This window comes from Symphalangus syndactylus, chromosome 1, assembly GCF_028878055.3.
Source record: "Symphalangus syndactylus isolate Jambi chromosome 1, NHGRI_mSymSyn1-v2.1_pri, whole genome shotgun sequence".
NCBI lineage: Eukaryota > Metazoa > Chordata > Mammalia > Primates > Hylobatidae > Symphalangus > Symphalangus syndactylus.
The window spans coordinates 55,139,647-55,160,066 of NC_072423.2; the positions used below are offsets into that span (position 1 = coordinate 55,139,647).

At 38.0% G+C, this 20,420-nt stretch overlaps 1 protein-coding gene across 1 annotated transcript in view; it reads right to left on the reverse strand.

Annotated features, from left to right (window-relative positions):
* The window catches only part of DSG2 (desmoglein 2), a 48,521-nt gene that overhangs the window by 11,262 nt on the left and 16,839 nt on the right, over positions 1 to 20,420 (reverse strand). The window contains exons 2-11 of the mRNA XM_055235339.2: positions 17,608 to 17,643; positions 15,944 to 16,078; positions 14,919 to 15,080; positions 14,633 to 14,777; positions 13,630 to 13,796; positions 11,298 to 11,435; positions 10,995 to 11,180; positions 6,689 to 6,954; positions 2,243 to 2,385; positions 1,203 to 1,430 (exon numbers count right to left, since the gene is read on the reverse strand). Coding sequence (XP_055091314.2) covers positions 1,203 to 1,430; positions 2,243 to 2,385; positions 6,689 to 6,954; positions 10,995 to 11,180; positions 11,298 to 11,435; positions 13,630 to 13,796; positions 14,633 to 14,777; positions 14,919 to 15,080; positions 15,944 to 16,078; positions 17,608 to 17,643 — 1,606 coding nt within the window. The remainder of the gene's footprint in view (positions 1 to 1,202; positions 1,431 to 2,242; positions 2,386 to 6,688; positions 6,955 to 10,994; positions 11,181 to 11,297; positions 11,436 to 13,629; positions 13,797 to 14,632; positions 14,778 to 14,918; positions 15,081 to 15,943; positions 16,079 to 17,607; positions 17,644 to 20,420) is intronic.

The following is a 20,420-nucleotide window of genomic DNA, read 5'->3' on the forward strand; positions in this document are numbered from 1 at the left end:
GTCTTGCTCTGTCGCCCAGGCTGGAGTGCAGTGGCACAATCTCGGCTCACTGCAAGCTCTGCCTCCAGGGTTCATGCCATTCTCCTGCCTCAGCCTCCCGAGTAGCTGGGACTACAGGCGCCTGCCACCACACCTGGCTAATTTTTTGTATTTTTAGTAGAGACGGGGTTTCACCGTGTTAGCCAGGATGGTCTCGATCTCCTGACCTCATGATCCGCCCGCCTTGGCCTCCCAAAGTGCTGGGATTACAGGTGTGAGCCACTGTGCCTGGCTGGGAGGTTTTGTTAATTGAGATCACTGAAATATATAAGGAAACTAAATATAATAAATCTGTAAATAGAGCTTGAAATATTGATGGTGTTTAATTTGTTAATTGGACTAAACATTATTCAAACCCTCTTAAAATGATTTCAAACATTTGCTAGACTTAACATAATAAAGCTGTAAATTAAAAAAAAAAAACCTGACTATTGTCTTTGAAATTTTTCTGAAATGAACCCTAGTTGTTTAAAACAAAATAGTTTTCTGGATAGACTTTTCTGCATTCAGAACCAACCTGAAGGACATCTGAAAACTCACATCAACACATCATATAGTCCATGTGTCTAGATGTCCTGGATGTGGACATATGGACATGTCCACTGACATGGGGAAGGGGGGAATCAGACAACCCCCCTGTTATGTTGTTTCTATCATGTTCTAGCTTTGAGCTTTACTTACCTCCAGTTAAACCAAGGTATCCTCAGCTTTAATCAGGGAATAATGTTGAAGGAAGGATTAAATATGGTAATACATAGGATGGGCTAGCAGAATGCCTAGCACATAGCAAGTGCTCAATATTTTAATGGAATTATTGTTTTAAATGGAATTATTGTTACTATACTTCAAGATTTTTAGAAGGCACCTACTATGATTGTGGTGCTGACAAAGGCTTGGTACACCTCACCTTACCAGACAAAACTACTTCAAGGGCTATTTAGGGAATACCCAGCTACCTTCAAGACATTTTAGATTATTTTTCTTCTCTCCATAAGCATATAAAAGATACTATATGTCAGTAGGTTCAGGACCTCATTTCATAAACTCCTTTAAAAAACTATATTGGAAATATAATTTATGAGAAGAAATACAACTTACAAATATTTTAGATATCTATCATGCTTAATATTTAGATTTCAATGTAGTCCAGTGATTTTGCTTACTTTCTTGGCGTGCTATTTTCCATTTTTCTGCCATGCCAGGTGGTTTGTCAATGACAGAGAAACTGAAAGGGCCACTGTTTGGGTGTCCATCCAGGTCCTCTGCAGTAACATTCACATACTGTGCATCGTGACAGATTGTCTGCACAGGCTCCATCAGTGTGGGACAGTTGTCGTTGATGTCTTCAACATTGATAAGGACTGTGCCAGTGATGGTTTTTCTAGGATAATCTTAAAAATAAGAGAGAAAAAGTATGTACATTCTGTTCCTATTGCTGACAACAGACATAGTTTGAATTCCCTTGCCAATTTGGAGTGGAGAAGGTACTAACCACTTAAGACATTTTCTATCCTAGATATGTTTCAAATTTGGACCAAGTAATATCTTTTAATCCACCTACCAAGTAGAAATGTGAGATTTATCTATTGGAGAAATTAGGTGCTTATTTCATCTTATTAAAATTTTTTTTAAACATCTATTTTTTAATTTTATCTACCCCTCGTTTTTTTTTCGAAGATGGTGTCTTGCTTTTTTGTCCAGGCTGGTCTCAAACTCCTGGGCTCAAGTGTTCCTACCATCTCAGTTGCCTGAGTTGCTGGGATTACAGACACAAGCAACTGTGCTGGGCTGAGATTAGGTTTTTGTTTTTGTTTTTGTTTTTTGAGTTGGAGTCTTGCTTTGTCGCCAGGCTGAAGTGCAGTGGCGGGATCTCCGCTCACTGCAACCTCCACCTCCCAGGTTCAAGCAATTCTCCTGCCTCAGCCTCTTGAGTAGCTGGGACTACAGGTGCATGCCACCATGCCTGGCTAATGTTTGTATTTTTAGTAGAGACGGGGTTTCACCATGTTGGCCAGAATGGTCTTGATCTCTTGACCTTGTGATCTGCCTGCCTCGGCCTTCCAAAGTGTTGGGATTACAGGCATGAGCCACTGCTCCCGGCCGAGGTTAGGTTTTTATACACAATCAAATCAAAGGTTTCTGATGTTGGAAAATAAAAATCTAAATACATACAATCAATAAAAAGATCTATTTAATAACTTACCTTCTGATATGGCCACAATCTTTACAGTGTATGTGCCATTTTGAACATATCTAGATTCAAAATCAGGAAGTTTTGCCAGTTTAATTTCTGATGTGACAGAATCCAGAGAGATCCAATTATCTCTATCTTCTAATTTTACATATCTGTCATAAAACAAACATAAAATTAATTCTGAATTCTGCATGAATTGGAAATCTCTAACATCTACAGCTCTTTCAAGCTTACTTTTCTTCTCTTTAAATATGTTCTTATTACAGGCATTTGTTTTGAATGTTTTTAATTTCGTAAAACCATCCTAAAAGCCCCTCTCTTTACTGCATGTCACACTTAAATTGGACCTTCCTTATTCCTGCAACATACCCAAGACATAAAATTAAGGGTGATTCTCTTGAGCCCACTAACCACTAACCCAAGTTTTCAAGTTGCTCTGCAGTCTGACCTATGGCATTTGATTTAGTGTCCCTTAAAGTTGGGTTAAACTTTTGGGGAATAACTTAGTTATACAACAAGGACTGGTGGAGAAGAGCAGTCTTATGTTCTGTTGTTTAATTGGGGGTGTTAGCAACATTTACAAACATCAACTTTAAAAATCAATGATCGCAGGGGCCGGGTGCGTGGTAATCCCAGCACACTGGGAGGCTGAGGTGGGTGGATCACTTGAGGTCAGGAGTTTGAGACCAGCCTGGTCAACATGGTGAAACCCCGTCTCTACTAAAAACACAAAAAATGCCGGGCATGGTGGCGTGTGCCTGTAATCCCAGCTCCTCAGGAAGCTGTGGCAGAATTGCTTGAACCCAGGAGGTGGAGGTTGCAGTGAGCTGAGATCACGCTACTGCACTCTAGCCTGGGTGACAGAGCAAAACTCCGTCTCAACCACAACAACAAAAAATCAATGACCATTTTAAACGGAAGCATCTAAAAATTTTCTGATACTGTTGATTATTGGGGTAATAATTTTCTTTCGGGTAGAACTGGTTAAAAGTGGAAACAATGCCAATAAAATCATTTCTGGGTTTCTTCCCTCAAAGCAAGGAGAATTAGTGTGGAAGGAGCCAATGCTGGGAGATCAAGGCAAATGTCCATATTATGTTTTCAGAAATGTATGTAACTGGCCGAGTGTGGTGGCTCACGCCTATAATCCCAGCACTTTGGGAGGCCGAGGCAGATGGATCACCTGAGGTCAGGAGTTCAAGACCAGCCTGACCAACAGGGTAAAACCTCATCTCTACTAAAATACAAAAATTATCTGGGTGTGGGCCGGGCGCGGTGGCTCACGCTTGTAATCCCAGCACTTTGGGAGGCCGAGGCGGGCGGATCACGAGGTCAGGAGATCGAGACCACGGTGAAACCCCGTCTCTACTAAAAAAAAAAAAAAATACAAAAAATTAGCCGGGCGTGGTGGCGGGCGCCTGTAGTCCCAGCTACTCAGAGAGGCTGAGGCAGGAGAATGGCATGAACCAGGGAGGCGGAGCTTGCAGTGAGCCGAGATTGTGCCACTGCACTCCAGCCTGGGTGACAGAGCAAGACTCCGTCTCAAAAAAAAAAAAAAAAAAAAAAAAAAATTATCTGGGTGTGGTTGTGGGCACCTGTAATTCTAGCTATTTGGGAGGCTGAAGCAGAACTGCTTGAACCTGGGAGGCAGAGGTTGCAGTAAGCTGAGATTGTGCCACTGCACTCCAGCCTGAGTGACAGAGCGAGACTCAGTCTCAAAAAAAAAAAAAAAATGTATGTAGTTAGTTAATGAATACCAATGAGTTTAACATAAAAATACCACTACCAACCAAACATATGAGTATCTTGGTTTGCTCAATCAAATTGTTAATTTATTTTCTATTAAGTGGCTTTGAGGCACACAGGAATGACTGGCTAATTTATAGCAATATTTATTTATAGTGCTATTTCCAATTATACACTTGAACTAAATTTTTCTGCCTCTTAATACTGCTACCAGTAAATAACAATACATTTCGATTTTCACAATTAGTTTTGAATTTCATGTCTGAAATTTTAAAGCTTAGACGTAAGTTGCTGTCTATGGTTTACCAACATTCATACTGATAGTAAAAGCAGTCTTAGAAATAGGGATTACATTTCACAATGTGTTTGTTTAATCTCATTTAAGAAATTTTCTGTTCTCTGTTGTAAAAGCTAGACATCATTCAAGTAGCATAGCTGCTTACGTGTTATATCAAATATCCGTAAACAGCTGATACACATGAATAATCAATAAAACAGTAAATTATGACAAACAGTCTGGAGTGCAGTGGTGTGATGGCAACTCGCCGGAACCTTGAACTCCTAGGCTTAAGCAATCCCCCTGCCTAAGCCTCCCCAGTAGTGGGGACTACAAGCATGTGCCACCACGCCTGGCTAATTGAAAAACAATTTTTTTTTTGTAGAGACAGGGTCTTGCTGTGTTGCCCAGGTTGGTCTTGAACTCCTGGCCTCAAGTGATCCTCCTGCCTCGGATTCTTGAGTGCTGAGATGCCAGGCATGAACCCACCGTGCCCAGCCCCTTATCAGTGTTTCAAAATAACAACCACTAATTAGTTAGGTGAACATTTGGAAAATAATTTAACTTGGCTGTGCCTCCATTCCTTATCTGTAAAATAATAGGTTTGAGCTGGTCTTTAAGATCTTTTCTTTCTAAAATTCTGTAACTGCATTCTAAAGAATACAATAAAACACTAAGAAATAAAAAAGGCAGGGTTCATTATTCTTCCAGGCAGAACACACAATCTTTTGATGTATTCATGGCCCCTAAAACAAACAAACAAACAAACAAACAAAAAAAACAGCAGCCAAAAGTCAATAATTTGGTGGGAAACAGAAGCTTCAATAAGTGGCCACATATTATTGGTATATAATTAGTTTGAACATATAAGTTTCTCCGTAGACAGCAGTGAAAAATGATCATATAGAAAATTCATCCTCAATTTTGGGAATTCAGTTGGGTATACTGTCTTGTGAGGTATAGAGCTGAGAAAATTAAAACTAGACCAACTAGACCACATAACTCAAGAGAAGCACAGCGGGCCAAAGAATGTCACCAAGGCACTACAGAAAACATGGTGGAAGCTGTTTGTTAACACTATTTTGGAAAAAACATTATTTAAGGAATTCCATGAAAAGGCGATTCACTAAAAGGAAAAAGGTTGTTGAGGAGCTTCTTCCACATTTTCATTCTTGCTAAACTTGGCGATGCACTTAAATACAATGTTTTAGGAAGCACTCGTACACAGGGACTGCTATAATTTTAATGTTTGTAACCCTCGGAAATTCTTATGTTGGAGCCTAATACGCAGTATGATCATATTAAGAGGTGGGGCCTTTGGTAAGTGATTAAGTCATGAGGGCACCACCCTCATGAATGGAATTAGTGCTCTTAAAAAAGAGACTCCAGTGAGTTCCCTTGCTCCTTTGGCCACGTGAGGATGCAGCAAGATGATGCCATCTTGGAAGCAGACAGCAAGACTCACCAGATACCAAATCTGTTGGCTGGTGCCTTGATGGACTTCCCAGCCTTCAGAACTGAGTAACAAATCTGCTGTTTATAAGTTACTTGGTCTAATGTATTTTTGTTACGGCAGCTCAAATGGACTAAGACAGGGACACAGGTGTATAAGGACACTCAAGCAACCAGGCAGCTCTGGCACTGAGCAGGAAGTCACTAAAGTTGTGTCTGGGACAGCAGGTGGGGATTCTTTAAATTCAACTGCAGTCACAGTAACTAGAGCTCCATAAATAACAGCTCTGTAGAGAATGGTCTTTCCGTGGCATGGCACTGAGATCTAAGATGTAAATTTACTTTGAAAATTTGAAAGCATCACACAATAAGGTGCCACTACAGAGTGGACACAAGCTACTCTCTTCCAACACAGTGAGCATCTTGTAGGTTCTCAATAAATGTACTCTGAGTAAAGGTCACCATGATCAAGACAAACATAAACAGTGTAGAAGGCTCATTAATCTCTGAAGCAAATAGGTTTAAATGAAGATTCATTCCCAAGATTTATGCGTTAAGTAAAGCTGGTTTCCCCATATTAAAATACATTATGTAACTTGTATAAAGTAAATCTTGTGGATGTTATCTGCTATGTTCTCACCCTCCAATAATAATCTTTTAGGAAATAAGACAGGTTTTAAAAAGTTTTTTCCTGGACTTTTCCTTTGTTGCCTTTTAGCCATCTCTAGCCAGAACTGTGTCAGTGGTGAGTAAACCAGCTTCCTCCTCACACACAGGTGGTTGAAGAAGGTGGATTCTGGTGAAAATTCCCCCTCATCTCTCAGGTATGGACACATCTTTGGAAAATTTAACTTGTAGACCTTTGGGGAACTATAATGCTGGATTTGAAGGAATGAAGTGTTCAGATTTGATTATGATTTTTGAAAATAGGCACTGAAAATAATTTAAAATAAAGAAATACACGTGTCACTCTCTCTTACCTTGCATGGGCTGGTAGTCCAGTGTCCTCATCAAAAGCTTGAAATTTTCCAATTATTTGGCCTTTGCTTGATCTATCCATGCTCTCGCTAATGTAAACTGAGATGACGCTGCTTTTAAAATGAATGCCTTCTTTCACATTTTTCACTTTGACCTTGATGGGAATGGGTGTAGGCTTGTATTTACTCCTAATTGACTTGTGAAAAGCTGCTTTATTAGTGACAATAACACTGAAGTCAAGATTCTTCATTTCTTCATAATCTACTTCCTAAAAGGGAAAACCAAAGGGAATTCTTTTCAAAGAGAAAACAGAAGACACACATATATACATATACGTGTGTGGTTTTAATGTTAGATACAATAATTTAATGCACAGGAAATATAGCAACACTGAATAGTCCAACTCTTATACTGACACCAAGCAAATAACAATTCTCTGTCAATCTGGATAGTCATAAATGTTAAGGATGTTTAGAAAGTATTACCAACTTATTTTCCTAAATGTTGAAATCATTGTAAATATATATATATATATATTTTGTTCAGGCATGGTGGCTCATGCCTGTAATCCCAGCACTTTGGGAAGCCAAGGCAGGTAGATCATTTGAGCCCAGAAGTTTGAGACCAGCCTGGGCAACATAGGGAGTTCCCATCTGTACAAAAAAATACAAAAATTAGCTGGGCGTGATAGCTTGTGCCTGTGGTCCTAGCTACTGAGGAGGCTGAGGTGGGAGGATTGCTTGAGCCCAGAGGGTTGAGGCTGCAGTGAGCCATGATCATGCCACTGCACTTCAGCCTGGGCAATAAAGCGAGACCCTGTCTCAAAACATACACACACACATATCTATAGATATGCGTATATATATTTAACAATCTGAAGTGATTTTTTTTTCTAATGTAAAAAATTAGTGGGCATTCAGTATAAATCAGTATTCCTTAAAATGTGTTCCATGGGTTTATTTTAGTGAAAATAAGTAGTGGTAGCTCTGTGAACTCTGTCCCTCTAATATAGCTATATATTACACATTAGCATATTAAAATACTTGAACTCCTGGAGTAAAGAAGAAACCTAGAGATTTTCAAATTTGTTTAAACAGAGAGCTCCACTCTCCTCTTTTTTAGCATACGTATTAACCTATTAATATCTGGTTTGCTGTTAATTCCATAAAAGATTAACCTTTCTTCAAATAGTTCTTTGTAATAGCACAATTTCCATTTGAAATAATCAGTTCATTACTGTATACATATTTTATGTTCCAACTTTTCATTGTTTCTTTTTATAAACATTTCCATAGTATTCTACTACTTAGATATAGACAGTCATTCTATAATTAGGCATTTGGGCTATCACAATTTCTAAATATAATGAATACTGCTCTCATCATTTTTATACACATTATTTTTCCTCTGTTGACCTATATCCTATTACTAAAAGAATTACCTAAAGTTTACTTAGGTCCTGTTGCTTTTTATTTCCAGTATCTCTGACGATTTAGATGCACTAAACATTTTTGCTTGTTTCTTCAGTATAAAATTAAATACATTAGGTATGTTTACATGAATTACAGCAAAGCTTTTCACTTGTTTTTTTTGGAGAATTCACTGTGAATTTCCTTCCTTTGGAGCTACCACTACTTATTTTCACCAAAATAAGTCAGTCAGTTTTCCTCTCTATTGGGCTCTGAATGGATCACAACTTCTGCACCCTTTAAAAATATGGATCACTATGATGTTGAGACAAGGACACAGGAGAAAAAGACTAGAGAAAATACATCCTTTGTGACTGTAATATCTTTGTGAAAGCTTGTTAGTTTATTTAAGTCACTCTTCCACTTGACATGCTTGTCTGATGGCATGATATATGCCGGATGAGAAATGAAATCTTCCAGCCAGATGTCATTAGTATCCAAAGGCCAAGACCATGAAAAAAAAATCAATAAATAAAAGCTAGGTATTGGGGCCATAAGTGTTTCACAGTGTTAGTCATAAATAGCCATAATGCTCCAAAGCAAATGGAAAATTTTCAGTATCAAGAGCACTGTGAGGGAATAGACCTCTATTTTTTACAACTCTGTAAACTTTATCATTTGCGTTTTTGCTATTTTTTAATAACATTAAAGATTGTAAGTTAATTTGTTAACAAAGCTGTGAATTTTTCTCATGTGCCATTTACTATTTACTATCTCTATTTCCATATTTAAAAATATCTGTTCATCTCCTTTATCCTTTTTGGACAGCTTCATTCAGGTATAACTTAGCTTACCATAACTTCTCTATAAACTTTTTAATATTTTCTTAACTTTTTGACTCTTTTGTAATGAGCCTTAGCTTAAGACACAAACACACTGTGCAGCTACACAAAAATATTTTTTTTCTTTACATCCTTACTCTGTATTTCTCAGCTCCATTATAATTTAACGGGGCCATCGTCATATATGTAGTCTGTCACTGACTGAAACGTTCGTATGTGGCACATGACAATTCTATGCTAGCACCTCTGTCATTCATCAATATCTGACTGTTTCTCCTTGCGTGTATAATTGGCTTTTCTATCTCAGGTATCTGGCATGGTCACACCTATAAATTGATAGCTTAAAAATTATATTTCTACACAAGCAGATAAACTGATTTTGTCTCGAATGACATGATCCATTTCTTCAATAATCATGAGTTCTTCCCTTTAAACAGGAGGTAATGCTATTCAATTTTACTCTGCTTTTAAAAAGGTAGCTTAAATGCATATAGTAGCTGTCAATAAGTGGTGCTCAATTATCATGAAACCTCAAGTTAATTCTTCCCTATTCTGTTATACATTTATATCACCATTATTCCTCTTTCCACTGTCAGAGTTTTACCCAGTCTGTTATATATTAAGTTTTCATAAGAATTTTGAAACTTCTGGAATCAATTTTTGCCTATGTGTAATTTAATGAAATAGTATTTTGGAACTGTGGCTTTGTGTTTTATTTTAAGATCTGGTAAGGCAATTCTAATATAAACTACTTAAAATACACTGATATTATTCCTTACCTATATTTCTTGAGATGGAGTCTCACTCTATTGCCCAGGCTTGAGGGCAATGGCGTGATCTCGGCTCACTGCAACCTCTGCCTCCCAGGTTCAAGTGATTCTCCTGCCTCAGCCTCCTGCAAAGCTGGAATTACAGGCGTGCACCACCACGCTCGGCTAATTTTCGTATTTTTAGTAGTACAGATGGGGTTTCACCATGTTGGCCAGGCTGGTCTCGAACTCCTGACCTCGTGATCTGCCCTCCTTGGCCTCCCAAAGTGCTGGGATGGGATTACAGGCCTGAGCCACCACACCCGGCCCATCCTGTAATTCCACATAAATGCTTAATATCCCTATTTAGTTCAATTTTCCCTTCATTGACTCAATTAAGCACAAGAACTTAGTATACTATATTTCCAAATGTGAGCCTCATACTAATATTAGAATCACAAGTGGATTTTTGTTAAAAAGACAACTTCCTGAAACCTGCCCAATGAAACTTTTGGTTGATGAGACCAGGAACCTACATTTTTGGCATGCAGTTTTATGAGGTGATTCTCAGGCACACTTAACTATCAAGTTATCACAGCTTTTATTTTTAGATGTTATTAGTGAGATCTGGGTTTACTGGTTTTGTTTTGGGTTTTTTTTTTTTTTTTTTTTTTTTTTTGAAACAGGGTCTCACGCTGTTGCCCAGCTTGGAGTGCAGCAGTGTGACCATGGCTCACTGCAGCCTCCGCCTCCTGGGTTCAAGCTATCCTCTCACCTAAGCCTCTTTAGTAGCTGGGACTACAGGCATGTGCCGCCAGCCCAGCTAATTTTTGTATTTTTTTTCGTAGAAGCGGGGATTTGCCATGTTGTCTAGGCTGGTCTCGAACTCCTGGGCTCAAGCTATCTGCTTGCCTTGGCTTCTCAAAGTGTGGGGCTGGCTTTACTCTTAAGTAGATAAAATCAGAGGTAGTAATTGAGGGGATACTCAGTAGAGGCAAGAGGTTGTGATGTGAGAATGTGATCACCAGGTATGAGCTGCAAGAAAGCCTGGAAATGAGCTAAGCAGTAATGATGGTGGTACCATGCTGTCTGGCTAGGATTAGAAGCCCCTGATATGAATTTGAACCATAGTGTGACCACTTCCTAGGCATAGAACTTGGGCAAATAGGGATGGCTCCTTTCTCAAACAACTGTAGTGCTAGTTAATTGAGTATGTAAAGCACTTCTAAGTGTTCAGGGCTCAAAATATATTAGATTCCTTTCCAGCACCAACTTGGCCCACGCCAGTTTTGAATACTTAGTACTTACCTTAATAAGGGTCACGATTCCTTCATTAGTTTGAGCATCTGTTTCTATGTGGAAATAATTCCCTTCATTTCCTGATGCAATTGTAAAATTTGCTAGCCAATTATCAGAACCTATTTCGTCTGCATCGAACACTTTTATACGCGTAACTTCCACATTGACTTGATTTTCTTCAACCATCCCTTCAAGCTGCAAAACATGAACACATGATTTTTATTTCAATGAAATACAAATATAAGTGATATATTTTTAATTAGGACTAAAATATACATAAATAGGTACAGTTATTATAAGAATAATAGTTACCACTTTATTTTCTACTACAGGTATATTGTCATTGACATCCAAAATACGAATCTGAACTTGAGCTTGTTTTACAGGTTTGTCTGTAACTTCTCCATTGCCATCTCTTGCTTCTACCGTCAAAGTGTAGCTGCTGTGTTCCTGCAGAGCAATGAAAAATATCCAGCTGTGTGAAAAGAGTCACTCTTACATCTGGCTTTCTGGTTTTAGTCCAGTTTATCATGTACCACAGTATATTTTATTTACAAATCTGTCTTACGATCTGCTATTATTTGTGTGAAGATACTATTTACTTGCAGTCAGAGCTTTTGCAGAACAGAAAAGCCTTGGGAGTTGTAGATAGTCAAATTCTTCAATATGTCATTGGTGATATTATCAGGAGACAGTCTGCACAAAGGAGCCACTATTGAAAATGTAGCTTATTCTCTACTGAAAGTGAGGTGGAACTGTAGGAATTGGTTCTTTCTGTCTTGCACTTCATTCTCAGAGAGGAAAAGCTGGTCCTAAATAAACTTGGTTAGTGAAGGCAAAACTGGGTGAACTTTGTCCAGAATTCCCCAGAGATTTGATTCTTATAGTATGTGTCCTAGAGAACGGCTTCTCAGATGTCACTTCTTCTCTTCCATGAGGTCCCCTTACTATGGTTCTGTTCAGTGTGGCTGGAATTTAGGAGGGCAGGTAGTGCCAGTGCTTGGGGTCCCGTGTAGGGCAGAACCACTCAGTGCACAGCAAGACACCAGGACCCTGGAGCCATCTGCCTGGGTTCCAATTCTGGCATCACTTACTGACTGTGTTGGACATGCAGTTATTCGCTTTGACCTTCGGGTTCTTTATGTGTAAGATGAGGATAATAAGTGAATCTGCCTCACAGGGTTTCTATGTGGATTAAATGGGTTAATCCATAAAAAGGCTTAGAACAGTACCTGGCAGAAGGTAAATGCCCAGTAAGTTAACAGCCATTACTATTGGCTAAACTTTCTGTCCTTTAGAAACAGCAGCTTGTTAAAAATCACACTACTAATGCAAAGTAACACTTTTCCATTCTAATTTTATGTGAAAAGGTATAGAGTATAATTTTAGGTGTAATCATATTCTTTAATTTTATAAACATCCCCGTAAGCCTGTTGGGCACAATCCTTCCAATTTGGGCAGAATTAAATCATTTTTCTTTTCTTTTTTTTTTGGATACGGAGTCTCGCTCTGTTGCCCAGGCTGGAGTGCAGTGGCATGATCTCAGCTCACTGCAAGCTCTGCCTCCTGGGTTCACACCATTCTCCTGCCTCAGCCTCCCGAGTAGCTGGGACTACAGGTGCCCGCCACCACGCCCAGCTAATTTTTTGTATATTTAGTAGAGATGGGGTTTCACCGTGTTAGCCAGGATGGTCTCGATCTCCTGACCTTGTGATCTGCCCACCTCAGCCTTCCAAAGTGCTGGGATTACAGGCGTGAGCCACTGCGCCCAGCCAATCATTTTTCTAAGAAATACTGAACGTAGTGCACTTGGATGATGATTTATATCTGATGACAAAGAGTGTACTTTACAATCAACCACATTTTACTCTTGTATGCTGTCAAAACCTTTATGTATACAGCATTTAAAAAATCTTCTATCTCCCCTTTTTATTTAAAAATTTCCCTTTGAGTTAGAAATAATAAAGTGGAATGTTCGAGAGAAACGCCTTCCTAGTAAACCTACTCAAATTTTCCTTCAATTTGGGATTTAGAGTAATTCTCTCCTTTACAGATACTTTTATTCTCTAACTAGGATTCCTATTTTCATCCCTTTCCTCACTGCCTCCTATGTACTAGCAGTGGAGGGGCCTCCTAATGTTTCATTAGAGAACTGCAAACTGAGAAATGTTTTAGGAATCTCTAGTAAACAGAACCCTGATAGGAGAGGCCCTAGAATGGTGCTGTTTTTATATAATTTTAAATCTTCTAGTAGTCACATTTTAAAAAGAAACACATGATAACAATTTTAAACAAGTATATTTTATTTAATCCATGATATCTAAAATATTATTTTAACAAGCAATGATCACAAAAAACATTAAGGTCATATTTCGCATTTTTCATATTAAGTTTTTCAAATCTAGTGCATATATTACACATTCAACGTGCATACGGCACATTACAATTTGGGCCAGTCACATTTTAAGTGCTCAGTAGTCACATGGCCCATATTGGACAGCACATCCCTAAAAGAGAGTAATTCCAAGAGTTATCCTATGGATAAGGAATACAGAACAAAATAAGAAAATTAGAAAAGAAAAAGAGAGGAGAAACTGGAAAGGATAGAGAGTTTAAAGATGGGCAACAGAACATATTAACTTACCTCTCTGTCCAACGTAACACTGGTTGTATAAATCTCTCCTGTATCTTTATTTAGGTAGAACACTGGAGGATAAGCAGGCTCCAGAGATACGATTCTATAGGAAATTTTCGAGTTCAGGGTATTGGGCTCATCTGCATCTGTTGCATTGATTTTCATCACAAGTGTATCTGGCATTAGAAATAAAGATGTCTAAGATGAAATTCAACTTTAAGCACACTTACATGTTATTTTATTTATAATTTTAGCTTGTTCCAAAAAAGATTTCAGGTGCTTATCAAAATCACGTGCAGTTGACCACAATATAACATTTAACTGGATGAGGACATAGGCGTGAATGGAATATAACAATAGTAAAAACAAGATGAAGGCAAGGCTGAGGGTACAGTCCTGAAAAATTGCTGTATAAGGTGACAGATTTGTTTATAATAGTATTAGTAGCCAATACAAAGAAAGTAACATGAGCAGGTACACCATCCTGATATTTATTAAAATACAAACAAATCAGGAGAAGCGTAACTATTCTTTATATCATGGTCAAAAAGAAATCTCTCATTCGGGTCCTCATGAAGAGCACTGTGTTGAACAATGTTATGAATAAACCTTACAGTAAAAATAATACGACTTACAGGTCAGCAAACTATAGCCAAAGCTGTAGGGCCAAAGCTAACCAGCCACCTGTTTTTGTAAATAAAGTTTTATTGGAATACAGCTAGGCTCATTTGTTTACATATTGTCTATGGTGCTTTCCTGCAGACAGCAGAGTTGAGTAGTTGCTACAGAGACCTTATCTGTCACATTCATCTACCCTATCTGTTCTGAGGGTAAAAGCAATGGCATGTAAAGTCCTTTAAACCTATAAGGAAAGCAGTTCTGAACTGCTTTCTTATCATTTGTTCTGTAGGTAATACTCAACTTTCATTAAGATATGAAATTTAGTGTTTATTTACAGTGGGGATAAAGTAATCTTAGATATTTATTTATAAAAAAAAAAAAAGACTCTTACGTGCCGCACTCAACTCTTCAACAGACCCAACAAAGACATCCTGTGTGAACACTGGTTCATTGTCATTGATATCAAGAACCTTAATGCGTAGCTCTAAGGGTTTCTCTACATTGTTTCCTCTTGCATCCAAAGCGTAACCTGTTAGCTGAAATCATGACATAAATAATAAATAAGATTAGATTTAAGCTAAGAAAACTAAATTACCATACTATGAAAAAATAAAACAAATGATACTTATTATGAAAGAAAAACTACAAACTAATAAATGTAAAATTATTCTTCTTACCAGAAAAAATGGTGTTTCTTCTCGATCGAGAATGCTGGTAACGTTCAGCTCTCCAGTGTCTTTATTAAAGACAAATATACCAAAAGGTGGCTCTGTAATCCCTTTTCCAGTGTATTTGTAAGTAATTTTGAGTCCTCTTTCTTCTGCAAGATCAGAATGTATCTAACATAAAAATAACAGGAATATTTCAGGTTGAACTCTCTGTAATTTACTAGATTTGATCTTAGCCAAAAGCCTGAGAAGTGATTCTCTATAATTTACAGGTAAATATTTTTATGGACAATTTCCTTCTGAAGTTCTTTGGTAATACAGGCCAGAGATGACATGACTTGGACTAGGGGAATGGCAGTGGAGTTGAAGAGAAGCAGCAGATTTGGAATATATTTTTGGAATAGAACTGATAGTGTGTGGTACATTTTTGGATTGAAAAACAGGAGAGAATTATAGCGTCAATTACCAAAATGGGTAGAACTTATGAAGAAAAGCTTTGGGGGGAAAAAATGAAGGGTTTATGTTGTGCATGCCAACTTTGAAATATAGAGTAGCAACACTATCACATAATTTATCCAAAAAATTGGACCCGTTGAGAATGAAAACATAGATATTAATTATTAAGCCAGGACAACAGGCATAAACCACGACTGTCTCAGGCAGATGAAGATGGTCCCCCCACCTAGTAACAGACACCAGTTCATCTTGAAAATGACATTTTATGACATCCTCTTTTGGGTACTGAACATTTTGTGTTACCAGTGCCAAATCCCTTTACTCTTAGTTAAATCAAAACTCAAAGTTATCTATATTTTTGCCAATTATGCTGCATCTTCCGGAATGGGAAAGAGAATCTTAAAGTTGATACTTTATGCTAAAAAGCAAGCTCTGCTAGTTTTCAGATATATCTTGAATATTTAAAAACTCTGTAAGCACATTACACATTTTCCTTAAATCTTAAAGTAGACATAAAAGTCCTCTCACAGCACATTTTAGTCATATGCATATATTTCATGTTCCTCTTTAGGAGGTACCTTGGCAATTGGATTCTTTTTGGACAGATCCTCTCCCTCCCGAAGAGCCACGGGGGCGGTGATCCAGGCGCGCTTTTGCCGCACTAAATGAGGATGTTTAGGAAGCAGCTTATTTTCATTTCTTATGCTTAAGACCTACAACAATAGAATATTGCCAAAATTTATTATGTGTCATGAATATAGAACATTAGTATGCTGTCCTATAACATATTAAACTTTTAAATAGTGCAAATTTTAAGGTATGCTTCGTATTTCCTATGAGGCTTCATTGTCTAAAACGGAATATATATATTCCAGCAAACTGCGTAGGGCCTCAAGAGATTGTCTCCAAGCTAGTAAAGTATAGGGTTTTTTCTGGTTTATTTTTTCTTTTGAGACAGGGTCTTGCTTTGTCACCCAGGCTGGAGGGCAGTGGCATGATCTTGGCTCACTGTAGCCTTGACTTCCCCGGATCAAGCCATCTTCCTACCTCAGCCTCCCAAGAAGCTAGGATTATAGGCATGCACCACCACATCTGGCTAATTTTTGTATTTTTAGTAGAGATGGGGTTTCACCATGTTGCCTAAGCTGGCCTCTAACTCCTAGACTCAAGCCTCAAGCAATCCACCCGCCTCAGTCTCCCAAAGTGCTGTGATTACAAGTGTGAGCCCCTGTGCCCAGCCAGTAGAATTTTGTTTTTAACTATAAGAAATGATTTCCCAGAGTGAGAGTTTGAAAAGTTTAAAGAATCATTTAGTAGCCTTACAAATTGGCAAAGTAAAAAATAACAGATCATGTCAAAAACGTTTTTTCTTATTAACTGAAAATGAAGTTTCATTTTTCTGTGGTGGTTTGTGGTTTAAAAATAAATTACTAAATGTTTTTTAAGACTAAATCTTAGTAATCTATTGATATAAATTTGATTAAAACTAGGGAAACTGCCAGTTAATGAATTTATTGTTTTCAGGATTGGGTAAAGAATTAAATTTCCCATTTGATTTTCAGAACCTTAGGCAGAAAACCATTCTATCAATTTCCAGTTGGGTTTTATAGGTGAATATATATTTTATCCAAGGAAAATTTCAATACAGCTGACCTGGGATCTTAAGATCAGAAATAATCCTTATACTAGGTTTGGTTCATCATTTTACTCATTTTGTTGCTCTATGTAATAGCTATTTTACTTCAAAATATTTACACTGGTTATCACTAGGTCATTGATTTTTTTTTTTTTACTTGAACAAAATTTTCTATGACAAAAAATTGAAATTACTTTTTCATTTATACTTCACAAAGTATTCATTAACAGCTTGATTAATATCTTTTATGATTTTTCATAACTATACAGTTGCACATATATACACAGATGTATAAACGTCTTTTTGCTATAAAAATGGACTTACACTATGTATCTTATTTTGCCCCGATTTTCATTCAGCACCTCGTCACTGACATTCTTCCATGTACCATAAATGGTTTTAACATTCACCTATTGGTGGATATTTACATTGTCAAAAACTGCTGCACTGAATACCCCTGGATAAGCTCCTCTGCACTTGTTTGAATGGGAATGGCTGGGTCTAATACAACGTGTGTCTTTAATCTAGTAAAGCCCAGCCAACCTGTTTGCCATGGAATTAAGCCTCCTGAGTCAGAAGGCAGAAATAATCCCTTTGTTTCCTCACCTGTAAGTGAAGTCCACTTCCAACGTTAAAGCAGATCTGTAAAATAAAATTATTTGATATTTAGCCAATTTACTGCTCAATTCAGTGTGAAAACATTGTTCATGAATAACCTACCAATTGAATATTATAGATATAAAAAAAGTTTAACCACTACTACTATCCTTTGTCAAGAGGAAACTAATTTTTCCCGTTGCCTTCCCTAATGGGAAGTGCCAGAGGAGAAATCTATATTCTCCTGGATCCATACTGACTCCTCCAGAAAATAGTATCTTAAAAAACAAACAAAATTATCTGCCTTGTGAAATCTTAGAGATTCTCTCATCCTTTACTCCGCATCCTATGGTTTTTATCTTGTGTTCTCCAGGACCTGCTTACTCTTCCTCAAGGCCAGCAGTACGTAATGTACTCCACACCCAGCTAACTCCCACCATCCCTATGGATGTGTGTGCATTACACACACACAAACATACACACACCACACACACACAGACAGCCCATGTTCTGACCTCTCAGTTCCTCAATATCCTCAGTCCCACCAACTCTTTGCTTTGGTTCTTCATAGGCACAATCACGCTTGGGACTTCATCATGACATAGTACTGTTCTAAATACAGTTATGCTTACTCTTAAATTTGCCCAAAAAACTCCCATCTTGCTTTCTGAATATTTTGCACTCTAAAATAATAATTTTAAAAATTGATGCATTAAAGATGTGCATAGTTTTGGAATACATGTGATAATTTAATACATTCATATAATTTGTAAAAATAATTAGTGTACTTGGGATGTCAATTACCTTAAATACTTGTCTTTTCATTATGCTAGAAACATTCAAATAATTCTCTTCTAGCTGCTTTGAAATGTATAATAGGTTATTGTATAAACTATAGTCACCCTGCTGATCTATCGAACTGTTCTTATTTCTAACTAGTGGTCTTATTTCTTCTATCAAACCATATATTTGTACCCATTAATCAATTTCTTTTCTTCCCCCAACTCCCCACTACCTTTCCCAGTTTCTGGATTCTATCATTCTGTTCTCGATGCCCACGAGATCAAAACTTTTAGCTCCCACATATGAGTGAGAAGATGTTGTATTTGTCTTTCTGTGCCTAGCTTATTCAGTTAACATAATGACCTCCAGTTCCAGCCATGTTGTTTTGCTGCAAATGGCAGGATTTCCTTATAGTTCATTAATCTCCCGCTGGCTTCCTTCTTCTCTTGGCTCAATCTGAACCAGCACTTTCTAATATGGTAGCTACTTGTGGCTATTTGGATTTTAACGGAAATTATTTGAAATGAATAATCCAGTTGCTCAACAGCCACATGTGCTAAGGGCTACCCATTTGGACAGGGCAGACAGAAAACATTTCCACCACTGCACACAGTTCTACTGGACCAGTGCTAGCAGACTGCTGCCTGCCACTCTGAAGATGTTGTCAGTGACCACCAGGGAGCCTTCATTTTCATGACTGCTATTCCTGCCTCACTTTTCCTCTCAACTCTAGAAACCTATTATTCTCTTTAGTTCTGACCATGTACTGGCAATATCGCTAGAGGAGGCCACAGTGGCTGAATAGATCCCTTACACATTCATACTCTTGAATAGCTGCTCTTTCCATGGGGTGGCGGTTCCTTTCTAGTGTGACCATATGTCTGCATTTGCCCAGAAGAGTCTAGGTTGACACCTGCTGTGAGGCATTCCATTTGTTAGCAACCCTTTCATCCTCAAAAGTGTGCTCACACTATAAATTATATCGTCACCTTGTCATTGCCTTACCCTTATTGCATTTCTAAAATAGGCATTCCAAACTTTAGGAGATGACTCTAGTCACACCTCTGTACCTATTCACTCTTATGAGATGACCCCATGTATTATTTGACTGAGACTATCTTCAGTCATCCTCTCCTTCCCTTCTTTCCCCAGGGAAGAGGTGTCCTGACTCCTTTCCAAGGCAAACCATCGTTTGTGTGCTTTATTTGCAACTCTATTTGTTCTCCCACATTTATCTTCAAGAACCTTAATCCTTTTACTAACCTTTTATCTTCCTTCTCCATCGGCTAATCAACACATTTATTTCCTTCTGACTGGCAAACCAAATATATTTAGGTTTTCCTTATCTAAAAAAAAACCAGATCCCTCTCTTGTTTCTGTTAACAATCTATTGCTCTATATCCCTCTCTTACTTATAGTTCCAAACTGAAATTATTGTCTATAAGTATTGCTCCCACTACTCCACCTTCCATTTATGCATTAATTCACTGGACTCTGTCTTTGGTGTAGCTTGTCTCAGTTGTTTGCCTTTCCCCATCTGCATGGTCACATGGATCCATGAAGCCCTAGTTGGTACATCATGGGAAACAAGGCATTCCCTAAAATTTCAAAGTCTCTTTCACATCCTTTGCATTCATTTGAAAGCTTCCTGTAGGGTCCATTCCACAAGTGAATCCTTCAGCCTCTTTCTTTCCTTTCCATTGTCAGTTCATGTTCTTGGCTCTCCATTTCAAAGAGAAACTGAAGGAGAGCAGATGTTCAGCTTCCAGTGTGGGCTTCTCTGGGGCATATGAACAATCATGGCTAATTCTCTACTTTATGATCAGATCTATGATCTCTTCTTCATTCTGTCCACTATTAATTTGCCCAGCTAGCAATGGCCAGAGATGTCTCTAACCAAAGTGGTGCTCCCCAAATTTATGTATTTTCAAAGGTGGCATGGTATGAAAAGCAAGGGAAAGCAATGCTGAGATAGATCACTTCTCTCTGCGTGTTCCTTGGGTGGGAATTTTCGAAGGGAAAGATCAGTGCCTGGATCA